Genomic DNA, 19,783 nt, shown 5'->3' with positions numbered 1-19,783 from the left:
TCCTCACAATGAGTCTCTTCAGGCCCAAAAAGCAGCCTGACGGCATCCACACACACACAGACACCACAAAGACGCGCCTGTTTCCTAACGGACCAGGGGAGAATCCACAACAGTCCTAGTCTGATGGAAACAGACCAGGGGAGAATCCACAACAGTCCTAGTCTGATGGAAACAGACCAGGGGAGAATCCACAACAGTCCTAGTCTGATGGATTGAAACAGACCAGGGGAGAATCCACAACAGTCCTAGTCTGATGGAAACAGACCAGGGGAGAATCCACAACAGTCCTAGTCTGATGGAAACAGACCAGGGAGAATCCACAACAGTCCTAGTCTGATGGAAACAGACCAGGGAGAATCCACAACAGTCCTAGTCTGATGGAAACAGACCAGGGGAGAATCCAGACCACAACAGTCCTAGTCTGATGGAAACAGACCAGGGAGAATCCACAACAGTCCTAGTCTGATGGAAACAGACCAGGGAGAAATCCACAACAGTCCTAGTCTGATGGAAACAGACCAGGGGAGAATCCACAACAGTCCTAGTCTGATGGATTGAAACAGACCAGGGGAGAATCCACAACAGTCCTAGTCTGATGGATTGAAACAGACCAGGGGAGAATCCACAACAGTCCTAGTCTGATGGATTGAAACAGACCAGGGGAGAATCCACAACAGTCCTAGTCTGATGGATTGAAACAGACCAGGGGAGAATCCACAACAGTCCTAGTCTGATGGATTGAAACAGACCAGGGGAGAATCCACAACAGTCCTAGTCTGATGGATTGAAACAGACCAGGGGAGAATCACAACAGTCCTAGTCTGATGGATTGAAACAGACCAGGGGAGAATCACAACAGTCCTAGTCTGATTGAAACAGACCAGGGGAGAATCCACAACAGTCCTAGTCTGATGGAAACAGACCAGGGAGAATCCACAACAGTCCTAGTCTGATGGAAACAGACCAGGGAGAATCCACAACAGTCCTAGTCTGATGGAAACAGACCAGGGGAGAATCACAACAGTCCTAGTCTGATGGAAACAGACCAGGGAGAATCCACAACAGTCCTAGTCTGATGGATTGAAACAGACCAGGGAGAATCCACAACAGTCCTAGTCTGATGGATTGAAACAGACCAGGGAGAATCCACAACAGTCCTAGTCTGATGGATTGAAACAGACCAGGGAGAATCACAACAGTCCTAGTCTGATGGAAACAGACCAGGGGAGAATCCACAACAGTCCTAGTCTGATGGATTGAAACAGACCAGGGAGAATCACAACAGTCCTAGTCTGATGGATTGAAACAGACCAGGGGAGAATCACAACAGTCCTAGTCTGATGGATTGAAACAGACCAGGGAGAATCACAACAGTCCTAGTCTGATGGATTGAAACAGACCAGGGGAGAATCACAACAGTCCTAGTCTGATGGAAACAGACCAGGGAGAATCCACAACAGTCCTAGTCTGATGGAAACAGACCAGGGGAGAATCCACAACAGTCCTAGTCTGATGGATTGAAACAGACCAGGGAGAATCACAACAGTCCTAGTCTGATGGATTGAAACAGACCAGGGGAGAATCCACAACAGTCCTAGTCTGATGGATTGAAACAGACCAGGGGAGAATCACAACAGTCCTAGTCTGATGGATTGAAACAGACCAGGGAGAATCCACAACAGTCCTAGTCTGATGGATTGAAACAGACCAGGGGAGAATCCACAACAGTCCTAGTCTGATGGATTGAAACAGACCAGGGGAGAATCACAACAGTCCTAGTCTGATGGATTGAAACAGACCAGGGAGAATCACAACAGTCCTAGTCTGATTGAAACAGACCAGGGAGAATCCACAACAGTCCTAGTCTGATGGAAACCGACCAGGGAGAATCACAACAGTCCTAGTCTGATGGATTGAAACAGACCAGGGGAGAATCCACAACAGTCCTAGTCTGATGGATTGAAACAGACCAGGGAGAATCCACAACAGTCCTAGTCTGATGGAAACAGACCAGGGAGAATCCACAACAGTCCTAGTCTGATGGAAACAGACCAGGGAGAATCCACAACAGTCCTAGTCTGATGGATTGAAACAGACCAGGGAGAATCCACAACAGTCCTAGTCTGATGGATTGAAACAGACCAGGGGAGAATCCACAACAGTCCTAGTCTGATGGATTGAAACAGACCAGGGAGAATCACAACAGTCCTAGTCTGATGGAAACAGACCAGGGGAGAATCCACAACAGTCCTAGTCTGATGGAAACAGACCAGGGGAGAATCCACAACAGTCCTAGTCTGATGGGTTGAAACAGACCAGGGAGAATCACAACAGTCCTAGTCTGATGGATTGAAACAGACCAGGGGAGAATCCACAACAGTCCTAGTCTGATGGATTGAAACAGACCAGGGAGAATCCACAACAGTCCTAGTCTGATGGATTGAAACAGACCAGGGAGAATCCACAACAGTCCTAGTCTGATGGATTGAAACAGACCAGGGAGAATCCACAACAGTCCTAGTCTGATGGATTGAAACAGACCAGGGAGAATCCACAACAGTCCTAGTCTGATGGATTGAAACAGACCAGGGGAGAATCCACAACAGTCCTAGTCTGATGGATTGAAACAGACCAGGGGAGAATCCACAACAGTCCTAGTCTGATGGATTGAAACAGACCAGGGAGAATCACAACAGTCCTAGTCTGATTGAAACAGACCAGGGGAGAATCCACAACAGTCCTAGTCTGATGGAAACCGACCAGGGAGAATCACAACAGTCCTAGTCTGATGGATTGAAACAGACCAGGGGAGAATCCACAACAGTCCTAGTCTGATGGATTGAAACAGACCAGGGAGAATCACAACAGTCCTAGTCTGATGGATTGAAACAGACCAGGGAGAATCACAACAGTCCTAGTCTGATGGATTGAAACAGACCAGGGAGAATCCACAACAGTCCTAGTCTGATGGATTGAAACAGACCAGGGAGAATCACAACAGTCCTAGTCTGATGGATTGAAACAGACCAGGGAGAATCCACAACAGTCCTAGTCTGATGGAAACAGACCAGGGGAGAATCCACAACAGTCCTAGTCTGATGGAAACAGACCAGGGGAGAATCCACAACAGTCCTAGTCTGATGGATTGAAACAGACCAGGGGAGAATCCACAACAGTCCTAGTCTGATGGAAACAGACCAGGGGAGAATCACAACAGTCCTAGTCTGATGGAAACAGACCAGGGAGAATCCACAACAGCCGTAGTCTGATGGATTGAAACAGACCAGGGAGAATCACAACAGTCCTAGTCTGATGGAAACAGACCAGGGGAGAATCCACAACAGTCCTAGTCTGATGGATTGAAACAGACCAGGGAGAATCACAACAGTCCTAGTCTGATGGAAACAGACCAGGGAGAATCCACAACAGTCCTAGTCTGATGGAAACAGACCAGGGGAGAATCCACAACAGCCGTAGTCTGATGGATTGAAACAGACCAGGGAGAATCACAACAGTCCTAGTCTGATGGAAACAGACCAGGGGAGAATCCACAACAGTCCTAGTCTGATGGATTGAAACAGACCAGGGAGAATCACAACAGTCCTAGTCTGATGGAAACAGACCAGGGGAGAATCCACAACAGTCCTAGTCTGATGGAAACAGACCAGGGAGAATCCACAACAGTCCTAGTCTGATGGAAACAGACCAGGCGAGAATCCACAACAGTCCTAGTCTGATGGAAACAGACCAGGGGAGAATCCACAACAGTCCTAGTCTGATGGAAACAGACCAGGGAGAATCCACAACAGTCCTAGTCTGATGGAAACAGACCAGGGAGAATCACAACAGTCCTAGTCTGATGGATTGAAACAGACCAGGGAGAATCCACAACAGTCCTAGTCTGATGGAAACAGACCAGGGGAGAATCCACAACAGTCCTAGTCTGATGGATTGAAACAGACCAGGGGAGAATCCACAACAGTCCTAGTCTGATGGATTGAAACAGACCAGGGGAGAATCCACAACAGTCCTAGTCTGATGGATGGAAACAGACCAGGGGAGAATCCACAACAGTCCTAGTCTGATGGAAACAGACCAGGGAGAATCAACAACAGTCCTAGTCTGATGGATTGAAACAGACCAGGGGAGAATCCACAACAGTCCTAGTCTGATGGAAACAGACCAGGGAGAATCCACAACAGTCCTAGTCTGATGGATTGAAACAGACCAGGGAGAATCCACAACAGTCCTAGTCTGATGGATTGAAACAGACCAGGGGAGAATCCACAACAGTCCTAGTCTGATGGATTGAAACAGACCAGGGGAGAATCCACAACAGTCCTAGTCTGATGGATTGAAACAGACCAGGGAGAATCACAACAGTCCTAGTCTGATGGATTGAAACAGACCAGGGGAGAATCCACAACAGTCCTAGTCTGATGGATTGAAACAGACCAGGGAGAATCACAACAGTCCTAGTCTGATGGAAACAGACCAGGGAGAATCCACAACAGTCCTAGTCTGATGGATTGAAACAGACCAGGGGAGAATCACAACAGTCCTAGTCTGATGGAAACAGACCAGGGGAGAATCACAACAGTCCTAGTCTGATGGAAACAGACCAGGGAGAATCCACAACAGCCGTAGTCTGATGGATTGAAACAGACCAGGGGAGAATCCACAACAGTCCTAGTCTGATGGAAACAGACCAGGGGAGAATCCACAACAGTCCTAGTCTGATGGATTGAAACAGACCAGGGGAGAATCCACAACAGTCCTAGTCTGATGGAAACAGACCAGGGAGAATCCACAACAGTCCTAGTCTGATGGAAACAGACCAGGGGAGAATCCACAACAGCCCTAGTCTGATGGATTGAAACAGACCAGGGGAGAATCCACAACAGTCCTAGTCTGATGGATTGAAACAGACCAGGGGAGAATCCACAACAGTCCTAGTCTGATGGATTGAAACAGACCAGGGAGAATCACAACAGTCCTAGTCTGATGGATTGAAACAGACCAGGGAGAATCCACAACAGTCCTAGTCTGATTGAAACAGACCAGGGAGAATCCACAACAGTCCTAGTCTGATGGAAACCGACCAGGGAGAATCCACAACAGTCCTAGTCTGATGGATTGAAACAGACCAGGGGAGAATCCACAACAGTCCTAGTCTGATGGATTGAAACAGACCAGGGAGAATCCACAACAGTCCTAGTCTGATGGATTGAAACAGACCAGGGAGAATCCACAACAGTCCTAGTCTGATGGATTGAAACAGACCAGGGGAGAATCCACAACAGTCCTAGTCTGATGGATTGAAACAGACCAGGGAGAATCCACAACAGTCCTAGTCTGATGGATTGAAACAGACCAGGGAGAATCCACAACAGTCCTAGTCTGATGGAAACAGACCAGGGAGAATCCACAACAGTCCTAGTCTGATGGAAACAGACCAGGGGAGAATCCACAACAGTCCTAGTCTGATGGATTGAAACAGACCAGGGAGAATCACAACAGTCCTAGTCTGATGGAAACAGACCAGGGAGAATCACAACAGTCCTAGTCTGATGGAAACAGACCAGGGGAGAATCCACAACAGCCGTAGTCTGATGGATTGAAACAGACCAGGGGAGAATCCACAACAGTCCTAGTCTGATGGAAACAGACCAGGGAGAATCCACAACAGTCCTAGTCTGATGGATTGAAACAGACCAGGGGAGAATCACAACAGTCCTAGTCTGATGGAAACAGACCAGGGGAGAATCCACAACAGTCCTAGTCTGATGGAAACAGACCAGGGGAGAATCCACAACAGCCGTAGTCTGATGGATTGAAACAGACCAGGGGAGAATCCACAACAGTCCTAGTCTGATGGAAACAGACCAGGGAGAATCCACAACAGTCCTAGTCTGATGGATTGAAACAGACCAGGGGAGAATCCACAACAGTCCTAGTCTGATGGAAACAGACCAGGGAGAATCCACAACAGTCCTAGTCTGATGGAAACAGACCAGGGGAGAATCCACAACAGTCCTAGTCTGATGGAAACAGACCAGGCGAGAATCCACAACAGTCCTAGTCTGATGGAAACAGACCAGGGAGAATCCACAACAGTCCTAGTCTGATGGAAACAGACCAGGGGAGAATCCACAACAGTCCTAGTCTGATGGAAACAGACCAGGGAGAATCCACAACAGTCCTAGTCTGATGGATTGAAACAGACCAGGGAGAATCCACAACAGTCCTAGTCTGATGGAAACAGACCAGGGAGAATCCACAACAGTCCTAGTCTGATGGATTGAAACAGACCAGGGAGAATCCACAACAGTCCTAGTCTGATGGATTGAAACAGACCAGGGAGAATCCACAACAGTCCTAGTCTGATGGATGGAAACAGACCAGGGGAGAATCACAACAGTCCTAGTCTGATGGAAACAGACCAGGGGAGAATCCACAACAGTCCTAGTCTGATGGATTGAAACAGACCAGGGAGAATCACAACAGTCCTAGTCTGATGGAAACAGACCAGGGGAGAATCACAACAGTCCTAGTCTGATGGATTGAAACAGACCAGGGGAGAATCCACAACAGTCCTAGTCTGATGGATTGAAACAGACCAGGGGAGAATCCACAACAGTCCTAGTCTGATGGATTGAAACAGACCAGGGAGAATCCACAACAGTCCTAGTCTGATGGATTGAAACAGACCAGGGAGAATCCACAACAGTCCTAGTCTGATGGATTGAAACAGACCAGGGAGAATCCACAACAGTCCTAGTCTGATGGATTGAAACAGACCAGGGGAGAATCCACAACAGTCCTAGTCTGATGGAAACAGACCAGGGGAGAATCCACAACAGTCCTAGTCTGATGGATTGAAACAGACCAGGGAGAATCCACAACAGTCCTAGTCTGATGGAAACAGACCAGGGAGAATCCACAACAGTCCTAGTCTGATGGAAACAGACCAGGGGAGAATCCACAACAGCCGTAGTCTGATGGATTGAAACAGACCAGGGGAGAATCCACAACAGTCCTAGTCTGATGGAAACAGACCAGGGAGAATCACAACAGTCCTAGTCTGATGGAAACAGACCAGGGGAGAATCCACAACAGTCCTAGTCTGATGGAAACAGACCAGGGGAGAATCCACAACAGTCCTAGTCTGATGGATTGAAACAGACCAGGGGAGAATCCACAACAGTCCTAGTCTGATGGAAACAGACCAGGGAGAATCACAACAGTCCTAGTCTGATGGAAACAGACCAGGGAGAATCCACAACAGCCGTAGTCTGATGGATTGAAACAGACCAGGGAGAATCCACAACAGTCCTAGTCTGATGGAAACAGACCAGGGAGAATCCACAACAGTCCTAGTCTGATGGAAACAGACCAGGGAGAATCCACAACAGTCCTAGTCTGATGGAAACAGACCAGGGGAGAATCCACAACAGTCCTAGTCTGATGGATTGAAACAGACCAGGGGAGAATCCACAACAGTCCTAGTCTGATGGATTGAAACAGGCCAGGGGAGAATCCACAACAGTCCTAGTCTGATGGATTGAAACAGACCAGGGGAGAATCCACAACAGTCCTAGTCTGATGGAAACAGACCAGGGGAGAATCCACAACGGTCCTAGTCTGATGGATTGAAACAGACCAGGGGAGAATCCACAACAGTCCTAGTCTGATGGATTGAAACAGACCAGGGGAGAATCACAACAGTCCTAGTCTGATGGAAACAGACCAGGGAGAATCCACAACAGTCCTAGTCTGATGGATTGAAACAGACCAGGGAGAATCCACAACAGTCCTAGTCTGATGGAAACAGACCAGGGGAGAATCCACAACAGTCCTAGTCTGATGGAAACAGACCAGGGAGAATCACAACAGTCCTAGTCTGATGGAAACAGACCAGGGGAGAATCCACAACAGTCCTAGTCTGATGGAAACAGACCAGGGGAGAATCCACAACAGTCCTAGTCTGATGGAAACAGACCAGGGGAGAATCCACAACAGTCCTAGTCTGATGGATTGAAACAGACCATTTTTAAAGGACTGGGGTTTTATTGCTCTTAGCTACTGTTCGTACCTCAGGGCCCAGTACACAACATACAGCTATCAACAACTCCTCCATGTCTTGTGAACATCACATATTCATTGTCATCAGGAGAGAAACAGCTTTGTTGAAGACTTGTCAGTGTGTTTCAGTATGTCAACGGAGTGATGTAAAATGTATCACTTTAAACAATGCTACCTTATATAATGTTCTCTACATTATTCATCTCATATGTATACGTATATACTTTACTCTATATCATCTACTGCATTCTTTATGTAATACATGTATCACCAGCCACTTTGTTTACATACTCATCTCATATGTATATACTGTACTCTATATCATCTACTGCATCCTTATGTCATACATGTATCACATGCCACTTTGTTTACATACTCATCTCATATGTATATACTGTACTCTATATCATCTACTGCATCCTTATGTCATACATGTATCACATGCCACTTTGTTTACATACTCATCTCATATGTATATACTGTACTCGATACCATCTACTGTATCTTTATGTAATACATGTATCACTAGCCACTTTAAACAATGCTACCTAATACATTGTTTACATACCCTACACTGTGGGTTAACTGCCTGTTCAGGGGCAGAACGACAGATTTGTACCATGTCAGCTCGGGGGATTGAACTTGCAACCTTTCGGTTACTAGTCCAACGCTCTAACCACTAGGCTACTCTTCCACTCTAACCACTAGGCTACCCTGCCACCCTCCACTCTAACCACTAGGCTACCCTCCCACCCTCCACTCTAACCACTAGGCTACCCTGCCACCCTCCACTCTAACCACTAGGCTACCCTGCCACCCTCCACTCTAACCACTAGGCTACCCTCCCACCCTCCACTCTAACCACTAGGCTACCCTGCCACCCTCCACTCTAACCACTAGGCTACCCTGCCACCCTCCACTCTAACCACTAGGCTACCCTCCCACCCTCCACTCTAACCACTAGGCTACCCTGCCACCCTCCACTCTAACCACTAGGCTACCCTGCCGCCCTCCACTCTAACCACTAGGCTACCCTGCCGCCCTCCACTCTAACCACTAGGCTACCCTGCCACCCTCCACTCTAACCACTAGGCTACCCTGCCACCCTCCACTCTAACCACTAGGCTACCCTGCCGCCCTCCACTCTAACCACTAGGCTACCCTGCCGCCCTCCACTCTAACCACTAGGCTACCCTGCCGCCCTCCACTCTAACCACTAGGCTACCCTGCCTCCCTCCACTCTAACCACTAGGCTACCCTGCCACCTCTCCACTCTAACCACTAGGCTACCCTGCCGCCCTCCACTCTAACCACTAGGCTACCCTGCCTCCCTCCACTCTAACCACTAGGCTACCCTGCCACCTCTCCACTCTAACCACTAGGCTACCCTGCCACCCTCCACTCTAACCACTAGGCTACCCTGCCGCCCTCCACTCTAACCACTAGGCTACCCTGCCGCCCCATCATCTACTGCATCTTTATGTAATACATGTATCACTAGCCACTTTAACTATGCCACTTTGTTTACATACTCGATACCATCTACTGTATGCTGCTCTGTACCATCACTCATTCATATATCCTTATGTACATATTCTTTATCCCCTTACACTTTGTATAAGACCGTAGTTTTGGAATTGATTACTTGTTGGTTATTACTGCATTGTCGGAACTAGAAGCACAAGCATTTCGCTACACTCGCATTAACATCTGCTAACCATGTGTATGTGACAAATAAAATTAGATTTGAGTGATCGGATGCACAATATGCTTCTCTATTTTACCGTTGGAGAAGAAAAATGGCTTATTTGAAAGAAATGGTTAAAAGTAAAAACCGCTGCTCAGACCCTCTTTGTTCTATTCCAGAGGGGACGTCGTCCACACAAGAGGAGGACGGGTGTGAGTCCAGGAAGAGACACAGGTCAGACAGCTTTTCTCTGACCTTTGATGACAGCATGTCCTGGTATGTGATTGGAGGCCTGAGACGAGACCGGAGGAGCAGCGAGTCTTCAGACTCACACAGTAACGCTGTGAGTAGCCTCCTGTGACTCTGTGGGGGAGCCTCCTGTGACTGTGGGGGAGCCTCCTGTATAACTCTGTGGGGGAGCCTCCTGTATAACTCTGTGGGGGAGCCTCCTGTATAACTCTGTGGGGGAGCCTCCTGTATAACTCTGTGGGGGGATCCTCCTGTAACTCTGTGGGTCATCCTCCTGTAACTCTGTGGGGGATCCTCCTGTAACTCTGTGGGGGATCCTCCTGTGACTCTGTGTGGGGATCCTCCTGTATCTCTGTGGGGGATCCTCCTGTGACTCTGTGTGGGGAGCCTCCTGTGACTCTGTGTGGGGAGCCTCCTGTGACTCTGTGTGGGGAGCCTCCTGTGACTCTGTGTGGGGAGCCTCCTGTGACTCTGTGTGGGGAGCCTCCTGTGTAACTCTGTGGGGGATCCTCCTGTATAACTCTGTGGGGGAGCCTCCTGTATAACTCTGTGGGGGAGCCTCCTGTATAACTCTGTGGGGGAGCCTCCTGTATAACTCTGTGGGGGAGCCTCCTGTATAACTCTGTGGGGGAGCCTCCTGTATAACTCTGTGGGGGAGCCTCCTGTATAACTCTGTGGGGGATCCTCCTGTAACTCTGTGGGGGATCCTCCTGTATAACTCTGTGGGGGAGCTTCCTGTAACTCTGTGGGGGAGCCTCCTGTATAACTCTGTGGGGGATCCTCCTGTAACTCTGTGGGGGATCCTCCTGTAACTCTGTGGGGGATCCTCCTGTAACTCTGTGGGGGATCCTCCTGTATAACTCTGTGGGGGAGCTTCCTGTAACTCTGTGGGGGAGCCTCCTGTATAACTCTGTGGGGGATCCTCCTGTAACTCTGTGGGGAGCCTCCTGTGTAACTCTGTGGGGAGCCTCCTGTGACTCTGTGTGGGAGCCTCCTGTATAACTCTGTGGGGGAGCCTCCTGCAGTACAACTATTTACCCTGTCAGACTGTAGTTCCACCAATCCTAAATAAAAGGAGGGTGAGATCCTAAACTAGATCCTAAACTGGGCTACAACATTATGCAGATGAAGGAATGGGATTATTAATTCCTACACATTCAGACAAAATGTTTCACGTCTAGTGTGTGACATCGGTTTGTTCAGTACTTTAGATTCTGAGTTTAAAAAAAGTGATTGTAATTTGTAAATCTTATCGGCAGCTGTGTAAGTCCCATGTTACTGAGCTCTCTCTTTCTCTCGTCTCTCTCAACAGGAAGTCGGTTCATTGGTCAGTGACGCGGGTGACGATGTTCTGAGCCAGGATCTGGGCTCAGACTCTGATAACTTCAGCGTGGAGTTTGAGGTGGAGTCCATCGACTCGGATGCCTACAGCGATCCCGAAGAGGCTTCAGTGTCTGGAGAGGACGAGGTCTCGGCTCACTGTCTTTTCAACTGTGTGTGTGTGTGTGTCTGTGTGTCTTTTCGAGTGTGTGTGTGTGTGTCTTTTCGTGTGTGTGTGTGTCTGTGTGTGTGTCTTTTCGAGTGTGTGTGTCTGTGTGTCTTTTCGTGTGTGTCTGTGTGTCTTTTCGTGTGTGTCTTTTCGAGTGTGTGTGTCTGTGTGTCTTTTCGTGTGTGTGTTTCCGCTGCATTTATTTAGCTGTGGTGCACCACCACACCAACAAAAAGCGGACCTTTTCGATGGTTCTTAAATTATCACCGGGGGGGGTGCTCCCGGACCCCCCGAGGAAACATTGATGTGTCATTTCAAACAGCTCCCTCTAGTGTCCTGGGGTCAAACTGCAGCTGTTGACTCCCCGTGTGTCTGTCGTTCTCTCACAGGTGTATGAAGTCACCATCTTCGAGGCAGAGGAGGAGGACTCGTTCGATGACGACACTGAAATCACGGAAGCAGTACGTTTCATATTACCCATAACCCCTGTGGTCTAATCTAGTGGTGGTGTCTGTGGTCTAATGGTCTAATCTAGTGGTGCCTGTGGTCTAATCTAGTGGTGGTGTCTGTGGTCTAATCTAGTGGTGGTGTCTGTGGTCTAATCTAGTGGTGTTGCCTGTGGTCTAATCTAGTGGTGTTGCCTGTGGTCTAATCTAGTGGTGCCTGTGGTCTAATCTAGTGGTGTTGCCTGTGGTCTAATCTAGTGGTGTTGCCTGTGGTCTAATCTAGTGGTGTTGCCTGTGGTCTAATCTAGTGGTGTTGCCTGTGGTCTAATCTAGTGGTGGTGTCTGTGGTCTAATCTAGTGGTGGTGTCTGTGGTCTAATCTAGTGGTGGTGTCTGTGGTCTAATCTAGTGGTGGTGTCTGTGGTCTAATCTAGTGGTGGTGTCTGTGGTCTAATCTAGTGGTGGTGTCTGTGGTCTAATCTAGTGGTGGTGTCTGTGGTCTAATCTAGTGGTGGTGTCTGTGGTCTAATCTAGTGGTGTTGCCTGTGGTCTAATCTAGTGGTGTTGTCTGTGGTCTAATCTAGTGGTGGTGTCTGTGGTCTAATCTAGTGGTGTTGCCTGTGGTCTAATCTAGTGGTGTTGCCTGTGGTCTAATCTAGTGGTGCCTGTGGTCTAATCTAGTGGTGCCCGTGGTCTAATCTAGTGGTGTTGCCTGTGGTCTAATCTAGTGGTGGTGTCTGTGGTCTAATCTAGTGGTGGTGTCTGTGGTCTAATCTAGTGGTGGTGTCTGTGGTCTAATCTAGTGGTGGTGTCTGTGGTCTAATCTAGTGGTGGTGTCTGTGGTCTAATCTAGTGGTGGTGTCTGTGGTCTAATCTAGTGGTGGTGTCTGTGGTCTAATCTAGTGGTGGTGTCTGTGGTCTAATCTAGTGGTGTTGCCTGTGGTCTAATCTAGTGGTGTTGCCTGTGGTCTAATCTAGTGGTGTTGCCTGTGGTCTAATCTAGTGGTGTTGCCTGTGGTCTAATCTAGTGGTGTTGCCTGTGGTCTAATCTAGTGGTGGTGCCTGTGGTCTAATCTAGTGGTGTTGCCTGTGGTCTAATCTAGTGGTGTTGCCTGTGGTCTAATCTAGAGTGATGGTGCCTGTGGTCTAATCTAGAGTGGTGGTGCCTGTGGTCTAATCTAGAGTGGTGGTGCCTGTGGTCTAATCTAGAGTGGTGGTGCCTGTGGTCTAATCTAGTGGTGTTGCCTGTGGTCTAATCTAGTGGTGTGGTCTGTGGTCTAATCTAGTGGTGTTGTCTGTGCTCTAATCTAGTGGTGCCTGTGTGGTCTAATCTAGTGGTGGTGTCTGTGGTCTAATCTAGTGGTGGTGTCTGTGGTCTAATCTAGTGGTGGTGTGTGTGGTCTAATCTAGTGGTGGTGTCTGTGGTCTAATCTAGTGGTGGTGTCTGTGGTCTAATCTAGTGGTGGTGTCTGTGGTCTAATCTAGTGGTGGTGTCTGTGGTCTAATCTAGTGGTGGTGTCTGTGGTCTAATCTAGTGGTGGTGTCTGTGGTCTAATCTAGTGGTGGTGTCTGTGGTCTAATCTAGTGGTGTTGTGGTCTAATCTAGTGGTGGTGTCTGTGGTCTAATCTAGTGGTGCTGTCTGTGGTCTAATCTAGTGGTGCTGTCTGTGGTCTAATCTAGTGGTGCTGTCTGTGGTCTAATCTAGTGGTGGTGTCTGTGGTCTAATCTAGTGGTGGTGTCTGTGGTCTAATCTAGTGGTGGTGTCTGTGGTCTAATCTAGTGGTGGTGTCTGTGGTCTAATCTAGTGGTGGTGTCTGTGGTCTAATCTAGTGGTGGTGTCTGTGGTCTAATCTAGTGGTGGTGTCTGTGGTCTAATCTAGTGGTGGTGTCTGTGGTCTAATCTAGTGGTGGTGTCTGTGGTCTAATCTAGTGGTGGTGCCTGTGGTCTAATCTAGTGGTGGTGCCTGTGGTGGTGCCTGTGGTCTAATCTAGTGGTGGTGTCTGTGGTCTAATCTAGTGGTGGTGTCTGTGGTCTAATCTAGTGGTGGTGTCTGTGGTCTAATCTAGTGGTGGTGTCTGTGGTCTAATCTAGTGGTGGTGTCTGTGGTCTAATCTAGTGGTGTTGCCTGTGGTCTAATCTAGTGGTGGTGCCTGTGGTCTAATCTAGTGGTGTTGCCTGTGGTCTAATCTAGTGGTGTTGCCTGTGGTCTAATCTAGTGGTGTTGTCTGTGGTCTAATCTAGTGGTGTTGTCTGTGGTCTAATCTAGTGGTGTTGTCTGTGGTCTAATCTAGTGGTGTTGCCTGTGGTCTAATCTAGTGGTGTTGCCTGTGGTCTAATCTAGTGGTGTTGCCTGTGGTCTAATCTAGTGGTGGTGCCTGTGGTCTAATCTAGTGGTGGTGCCTGTGGTCTAATCTAGTGGTGGTGCCTGTGGTCTAATCTAGTGGTGGTGCCTGTGGTCTAATCTAGTGGTGGTGCCTGTGGTCTAATCTAGTGGTGGTGCCTGTGGTCTAATCTAGTGGTGGTGCCTGTGGTCTAATCTAGTGGTGTTGTCTGTGGTCTAATCTAGTGGTGTTGTCTGTGCTCTAATCTAGTGGTGTTGTCTGTGCTCTAATCTAGTGGTGTTGTCTGTGGTCTAATCTAGTGGTGGTGTCTGTGGTCTAATCTAGTGGTGGTGTCTGTGGTCTAATCTAGTGGTGGTGTCTGTGGTCTAATCTAGTGGTGGTGTCTGTGGTCTAATCTAGTGGTGGTGTCTGTGGTCTAATCTAGTGGTGTTGCCTGTGGTCTAATCTAGTGGTGTTGCCTGTGGTCTAATCTAGTGGTGGTGTCTGTGGTCTAATCTAGTGGTGGTGTCTGTGGTCTAATCTAGTGGTGGTGTCTGTGGTCTAATCTAGTGGTGGTGCCTGTGGTCTAATCTAGTGGTGGTGTCTGTGGTCTAATCTAGTGGTGGTGTCTGTGGTCTAATCTAGTGGTGGTGCCTGTGGTCTAATCTAGTGGTGGTGCCTGTGGTCTAATCTAGTGGTGGTGTCTGTGGTCTAATCTAGTGGTGGTGTCTGTGGTCTAATCTAGTGGTGGTGTCTGTGGTCTAATCTAGTGGTGGTGCCTGTGGTCTAATCTAGTGGTGGTGCCTGTGGTCTAATCTAGTGGTGGTGTCTGTGGTCTAATCTAGTGGTGGTGTCTGTGGTCTAATCTAGTGGTGGTGTCTGTGGTCTAATCTAGTGGTGGTGTCTGTGGTCTAATCTAGTGGTGGTGTCTGTGGTCTAATCTAGTGGTGGTGTCTGTGGTCTAATCTAGTGGTGCCTGTGGTCTAATCTAGTGGTGCCTGTGGTCTAATCTAGTGGTGCCTGTGGTCTAATCTAGTGGTGCCGTCTGTGGTCTAATCTAGTGGTGCCGTCTGTGGTCTAATCTAGTGGTGGTGTCTGTGGTCTAATCTAGTGGTGCCGTGTCTGTGGTCTAATCTAGTGGTGCCGTCTGTGGTCTAATCTAGTGGTGGTGTCTGTGGTCTAATCTAGTGGTGGTGTCTGTGGTCTAATCTAGTGGTGGTGTCTGTGGTCTAATCTAGTGGTGTTGCCTGTGGTCTAATCTAGTGGTGCCGTCTGTGGTCTAATCTAGTGGTCCTGTCTGTGGTCTAATCTAGTGGTGGTGTCTGTGGTCTAATCTAGTGGTGGTGTCTGTGGTCTAATCTAGTGGTGGTGTCTGTGGTCTAATCTAGTGGTGGTGTCTGTGGTCTAATCTAGTGGTGGTGTCTGTGGTCTAATCTAGTGGTGGTGTCTGTGGTCTAATCTAGTGGTGGTGTCTGTGGTCTAATCTAGTGGTGGTGTCTGTGGTCTAATCTAGTGGTGGTGTCTGTGGTCTAATCTAGTGGTGGTGTCTGTGGTCTAATCTAGTGGTGTTGCCTGTGGTCTAATCTAGTGGTGCCGTCTGTGGTCTAATCTAGTGGTGCTGTCTGTGGTCTAATCTAGTGGTGGTGTCTGTGGTCTAATCTAGTGGTGGTGTCTGTGGTCTAATCTAGTGGTGGTGTCTGTGGTCTAATCTAGTGGTGGTGTCTGTGGTCTAATCTAGTGGTGGTGTCTGTGGTCTAATCTAGTGGTGGTGTCTGTGGTCTAATCTAGTGGTGGTGTCTGTGGTCTAATCTAGTGGTGGTGTCTGTGGTCTAATCTAGTGGTGGTGTCTGTGGTCTAATCTAGTGGTGGTGTCTGTGGTCTAATCTAGTGGTGGTGTCTGTGGTCTAATCTAGTGGTGGTGTCTGTGGTCTAATCTAGTGGTGGTGTCTGTGGTGTAATCTAGTGGTGGTGTCTGTTTTGTAATCTAGTGGTGCTGTGGTCTAATCTAGTGGTGGTGTCTGTGGTCTAATCTAGTGGTGGTGTCTGTGGTGTAATCTAGTGGTGGTGTCTGGTCTAATCTAGTGGTGGTGTCTGGTGTAATCTAGTGGTGCTGTGGTCTAATCTAGTGGTGGTGTCTGTGGTCTAATCTAGTGGTGGTGTCTGTGGTCTAATCTAGTGGTGGTGTCTGTGGTCTAATCTAGTGGTGGTGTCTGTGGTCTAATCTAGTGGTGGTGTCTGTGGTCTAATCTAGTGGTGGTGTCTGTGGTCTAATCTAGTGGTGTTGTTTCAGGACTACTGGAAGTGCTCAAAGTGTGAGGAGTTGAACCCTCCCCTCCCCCGAAACTGCAACCGCTGTTGGACGCCAAGAATGGACTGGTTTCCCGAATCTGACAGCAACTCTGCTGCCCCCAACCTCAAACCCTTACCCCCCAAGCCTACCCCAGCCCCGACAGAGCCCGACGAGACCGAAGGTCTGGATGTTCCAGACGGGAAGAGAGCCAGGTCGCCCCTTCCCCTCCTCAAAGACTCCCAGGAATTGATGTCCGTCTCTGGCCCGGATTCCCAAGACTCGGCCTGCTCCTCCCAGCCCTCCACCTCTTCTTCGAACTCCAACGGCGTGGGCTCAGGCTCGTCCTCTAGCGCCCCCCTCAGTCAAGAAGTGACGGCACCAGACTTGGAGCGTTTCAACAGCCTGGAGGCTCACCTCCCCGCCAGCTGCCTGGAGCCCTGCGTCATCTGTCAGACCAGGCCCAAGAACGGCTGCATCGTACACGGACGCACTGGGCACCTCATGGCCTGTTACACCTGCGCCAGGAAACTGAAGAAGAGAAGCAAGCTGTGTCCCGTCTGCAGGCAGCCGATCCAGTCTGTCGTCTTAATTTATCTCAGCTGAGGACGGCTATCGGCTAGACTGTACATTCCAAATATAAGCAGTCTATTCCCTATGTAGTGTGCACTACTCTCTCAACCATGGCCCCAATAGGACTCTGGTCTAAAGTAGTGCACTATATAGGGAATAGGGTGTAACCCATAGCTACACAACTCCCTGTTCCTCAAAAACAACTTAAATCCTGAATGAATAAATAATATGTTTTAAGTTTGTTTATTTGGAAGTGATTTTATTTATGAACTCTATCAAACAAGGTGCCTGTTGTTGTTGTTGTGTTGATTTGGGATTGATTTCTAATGTTCAGTCAAATAGCCTTTCTAGTTTTTCAAATTGATAAAATTCTCTTAGTGGTGAAACAATTCAATATATTTTATTAAATAAAGAATGTTTAGCAAATTAACAGAGATGTACATTGGTTGTCCTTTGTTTATTTTCACCCAGTCTTCCCTCTATTCTACACAGATGATAGTGTTTTATATCATTGTGTCGATAATGACATGGGGTTTAAACTACGTGAAAGTCAAATGTCTCAATAAAGTTCGCCGGTAGAAAGAGAGGTTTGTTGTTGACTCCGTCGACAAGAGAGCGAGTGGGTAGTGGTTGCCAGGGAGACGACTTTTCATTTAAATCTCCAGGAAACATGTCTCAACCTGTTCTCTCGTCTAGCCCCGTCCATATCTATTGCCCCTGGTGACAACTTGCCCCCCAGCCCCCAAGTCACTATGGTAACCTATTCCCGTTTCTAGTGCACAACTATAAACCAGGGCCCATGGGGAGCCATTTGGGTCACAAGATGACACTAAAACACTGCTCCTTTCTCAAGTCTCAACCCAGGCAAGACGACTAACTGAAGTTTGAAACATTTACGGCTGTTGTTAATGCCATTGGAGTGCTGAAGAGACGTTTTGAACGATATTAAACCCAAGTTTTGATTTATGGGTTATCATGTATTTGGTTTGCTGTGATTCTAGTTCCTTTAATCCTGTTTTGGTAGTTAAACCTTCCCCTACCTGACAAGCCCTCCAATCTAGTACTAAACCTTCCCCTACCTGACAAGCCTCCAATCTAGTACTAAACCTTCCCCTACCTGACAAGCCCTCCAATCTAGTACTAAACCTTCCCCTACCTGACAAGCCTCCAATCTAGTACTAAACCTTCCCCTACCTGACAAGCCTCCAATCTAGTACTAAACCTTCCCCCACCTGACAAGCCTCCAATCTAGTACTAAACCTTCCCCACCTGACAAGCCCTCCAATCTAGTACTAAACCTTCCCCTACCTGACAAGCCCTCCAATCTAGTACTAAACCTTCCCCCACCTGACAAGCCTCCAATCTAGTACTAAACCTTCCCCCACCTGACAAGCCCTCCAATCTAGTACTAAACCTTCCCCTACCTGACAAGCCCTCCAATCTAGTACTAAACCTTCCCCTACCTGACAAGCCCTCCAATCTAGTACTAAACCTTCCCCTACCTGACAAGCCCTCCAATCTAGTACTAAACCTTCCCCCACCTGACAAGCCCTCCAATCTAGTACTAAACCTTCCCCTACCTGACAAGCCCTCCAATCTAGTACTAAACCTTCCCCTACCTGACAAGCCTCCAATCTAGTACTAAACCTTCCCCTACCTGACAAGACTCCAATCTAGTACTGTCTCTAACCACTAGGCTACCCTGTCTCTAACCACTAGGCTACCCTGCCTCTAACCACTAGGCTACCCTGCCTCTAACCACTAGGCTACCCTGCCTCTAACCACTAGGCTACCCTGCCTCTAACCACTAGGCTACCCTGCCTCTAACCACTAGGCTACCTGCCTCTAACCACTAGGCTACCCTGTCTCTAACCACTAGGCTACCCTGCCTCTAACCACTAGGCTACCTGCCTCTAACCACTAGGCTACCTGCCTCTAACCACTAGGCTACCTGCCTCTAACCACTAGGCTACCCTGCCTCTAACCACTAGGCTACCCTGTCTCTAACCACTAGGCTACCTGCCTCTAACCACTAGGCTACCCTGTCTCTAACCACTAGGCTACCCTGCCTCTAACCACTAGGCTACCTGCCTCTAACCACTAGGCTACCTGCCTCTAACCACTAGGCTACCCTGCCTCTAACCACTAGGCTACCCTGTCTCTAACCACTAGGCTACCCTGCCTCTAACCACTAGGCTACCCTGTCTCTAACCACTAGGCTACCCTGTCTCTAACCACTAGGCTACCCTGTCTCTAACCACTAGGCTACCCTGTCTCTAACCACTAGGCTACCCTGTCTCTAACCACTAGGCTACCCTGTCTCTAACCACTAGGCTACCCTGTCTCTAACCACTAGGCTACCCTGCCTCTAACCACTAGGCTACCCTGTCTCTAACCACTAGGTCACCCTGCCTCTAACCACTAGGCTACCCTGCCTCTAACCACTAGGCTACCCTGCCTCTAACCACTAGGCTACCCTGACTCTAACCACTAGGCTACCCTGACTCTGACCACTAGGCTACCCGCCTCTAACCACGTAACATTATACCTTTGTGTAAAAGGTTATTCCATAAACAACCTGTGATATATTATTATATCTACATTTAATTTTTCATGTGTAATTACAGGAACAAAAGTGAAGAAAC

General features: G+C 48.5%; 1 protein-coding gene and 1 long non-coding RNA gene across 18 annotated transcripts in view; one reads left to right on the top strand and one right to left on the bottom strand.

Moving 5' to 3' along the window:
- The window catches only part of mdm2 (MDM2 proto-oncogene), a 32,518-nt gene extending 14,940 nt beyond the window's left edge, over window positions 1-17,578 (top strand). For all 3 annotated transcript variants that reach the window (XM_052514447.1, XM_052514446.1, XM_052514448.1), the window contains exons 8-11: window positions 9,952-10,115; window positions 11,334-11,489; window positions 11,900-11,971; window positions 16,569-17,578. In XM_052514447.1, the coding sequence (XP_052370407.1) occupies window positions 9,952-10,115; window positions 11,334-11,489; window positions 11,900-11,971; window positions 16,569-17,171 (995 nt within the window). In that variant the 3' untranslated portion in view covers window positions 17,172-17,578. The remainder of the gene's footprint in view (window positions 1-9,951; window positions 10,116-11,333; window positions 11,490-11,899; window positions 11,972-16,568) is intronic.
- A 142-nt stretch (window positions 17,579-17,720) lies between these two features.
- LOC127927773 (uncharacterized) lies at window positions 17,721-19,783 on the bottom strand. Of its 15 annotated transcripts, none has more exons than XR_008129015.1 (3): window positions 18,748-19,783; window positions 18,476-18,513; window positions 17,721-18,398 (listed from the first exon to the last, which is right to left on the bottom strand). It is a non-coding gene; the product is annotated as an uncharacterized LOC127927773 (long non-coding RNA). The 15 variants fall into 15 exon arrangements; XR_008129019.1 differs by having other exon boundaries at window positions 18,437-18,523; window positions 18,758-19,783; XR_008129027.1 differs by lacking the exon at window positions 18,476-18,513 and adding an exon at window positions 18,670-18,718 and having other exon boundaries at window positions 18,758-18,792.

This window comes from Oncorhynchus keta, unplaced genomic scaffold (assembly GCF_023373465.1).
Source record: "Oncorhynchus keta strain PuntledgeMale-10-30-2019 unplaced genomic scaffold, Oket_V2 Un_scaffold_17573_pilon_pilon, whole genome shotgun sequence".
Lineage (NCBI taxonomy): Eukaryota > Metazoa > Chordata > Actinopteri > Salmoniformes > Salmonidae > Oncorhynchus > Oncorhynchus keta.
Note: the sequence above shows the minus strand (reverse complement) of the source record. Positions and strands in the feature narration are given on the sequence as shown.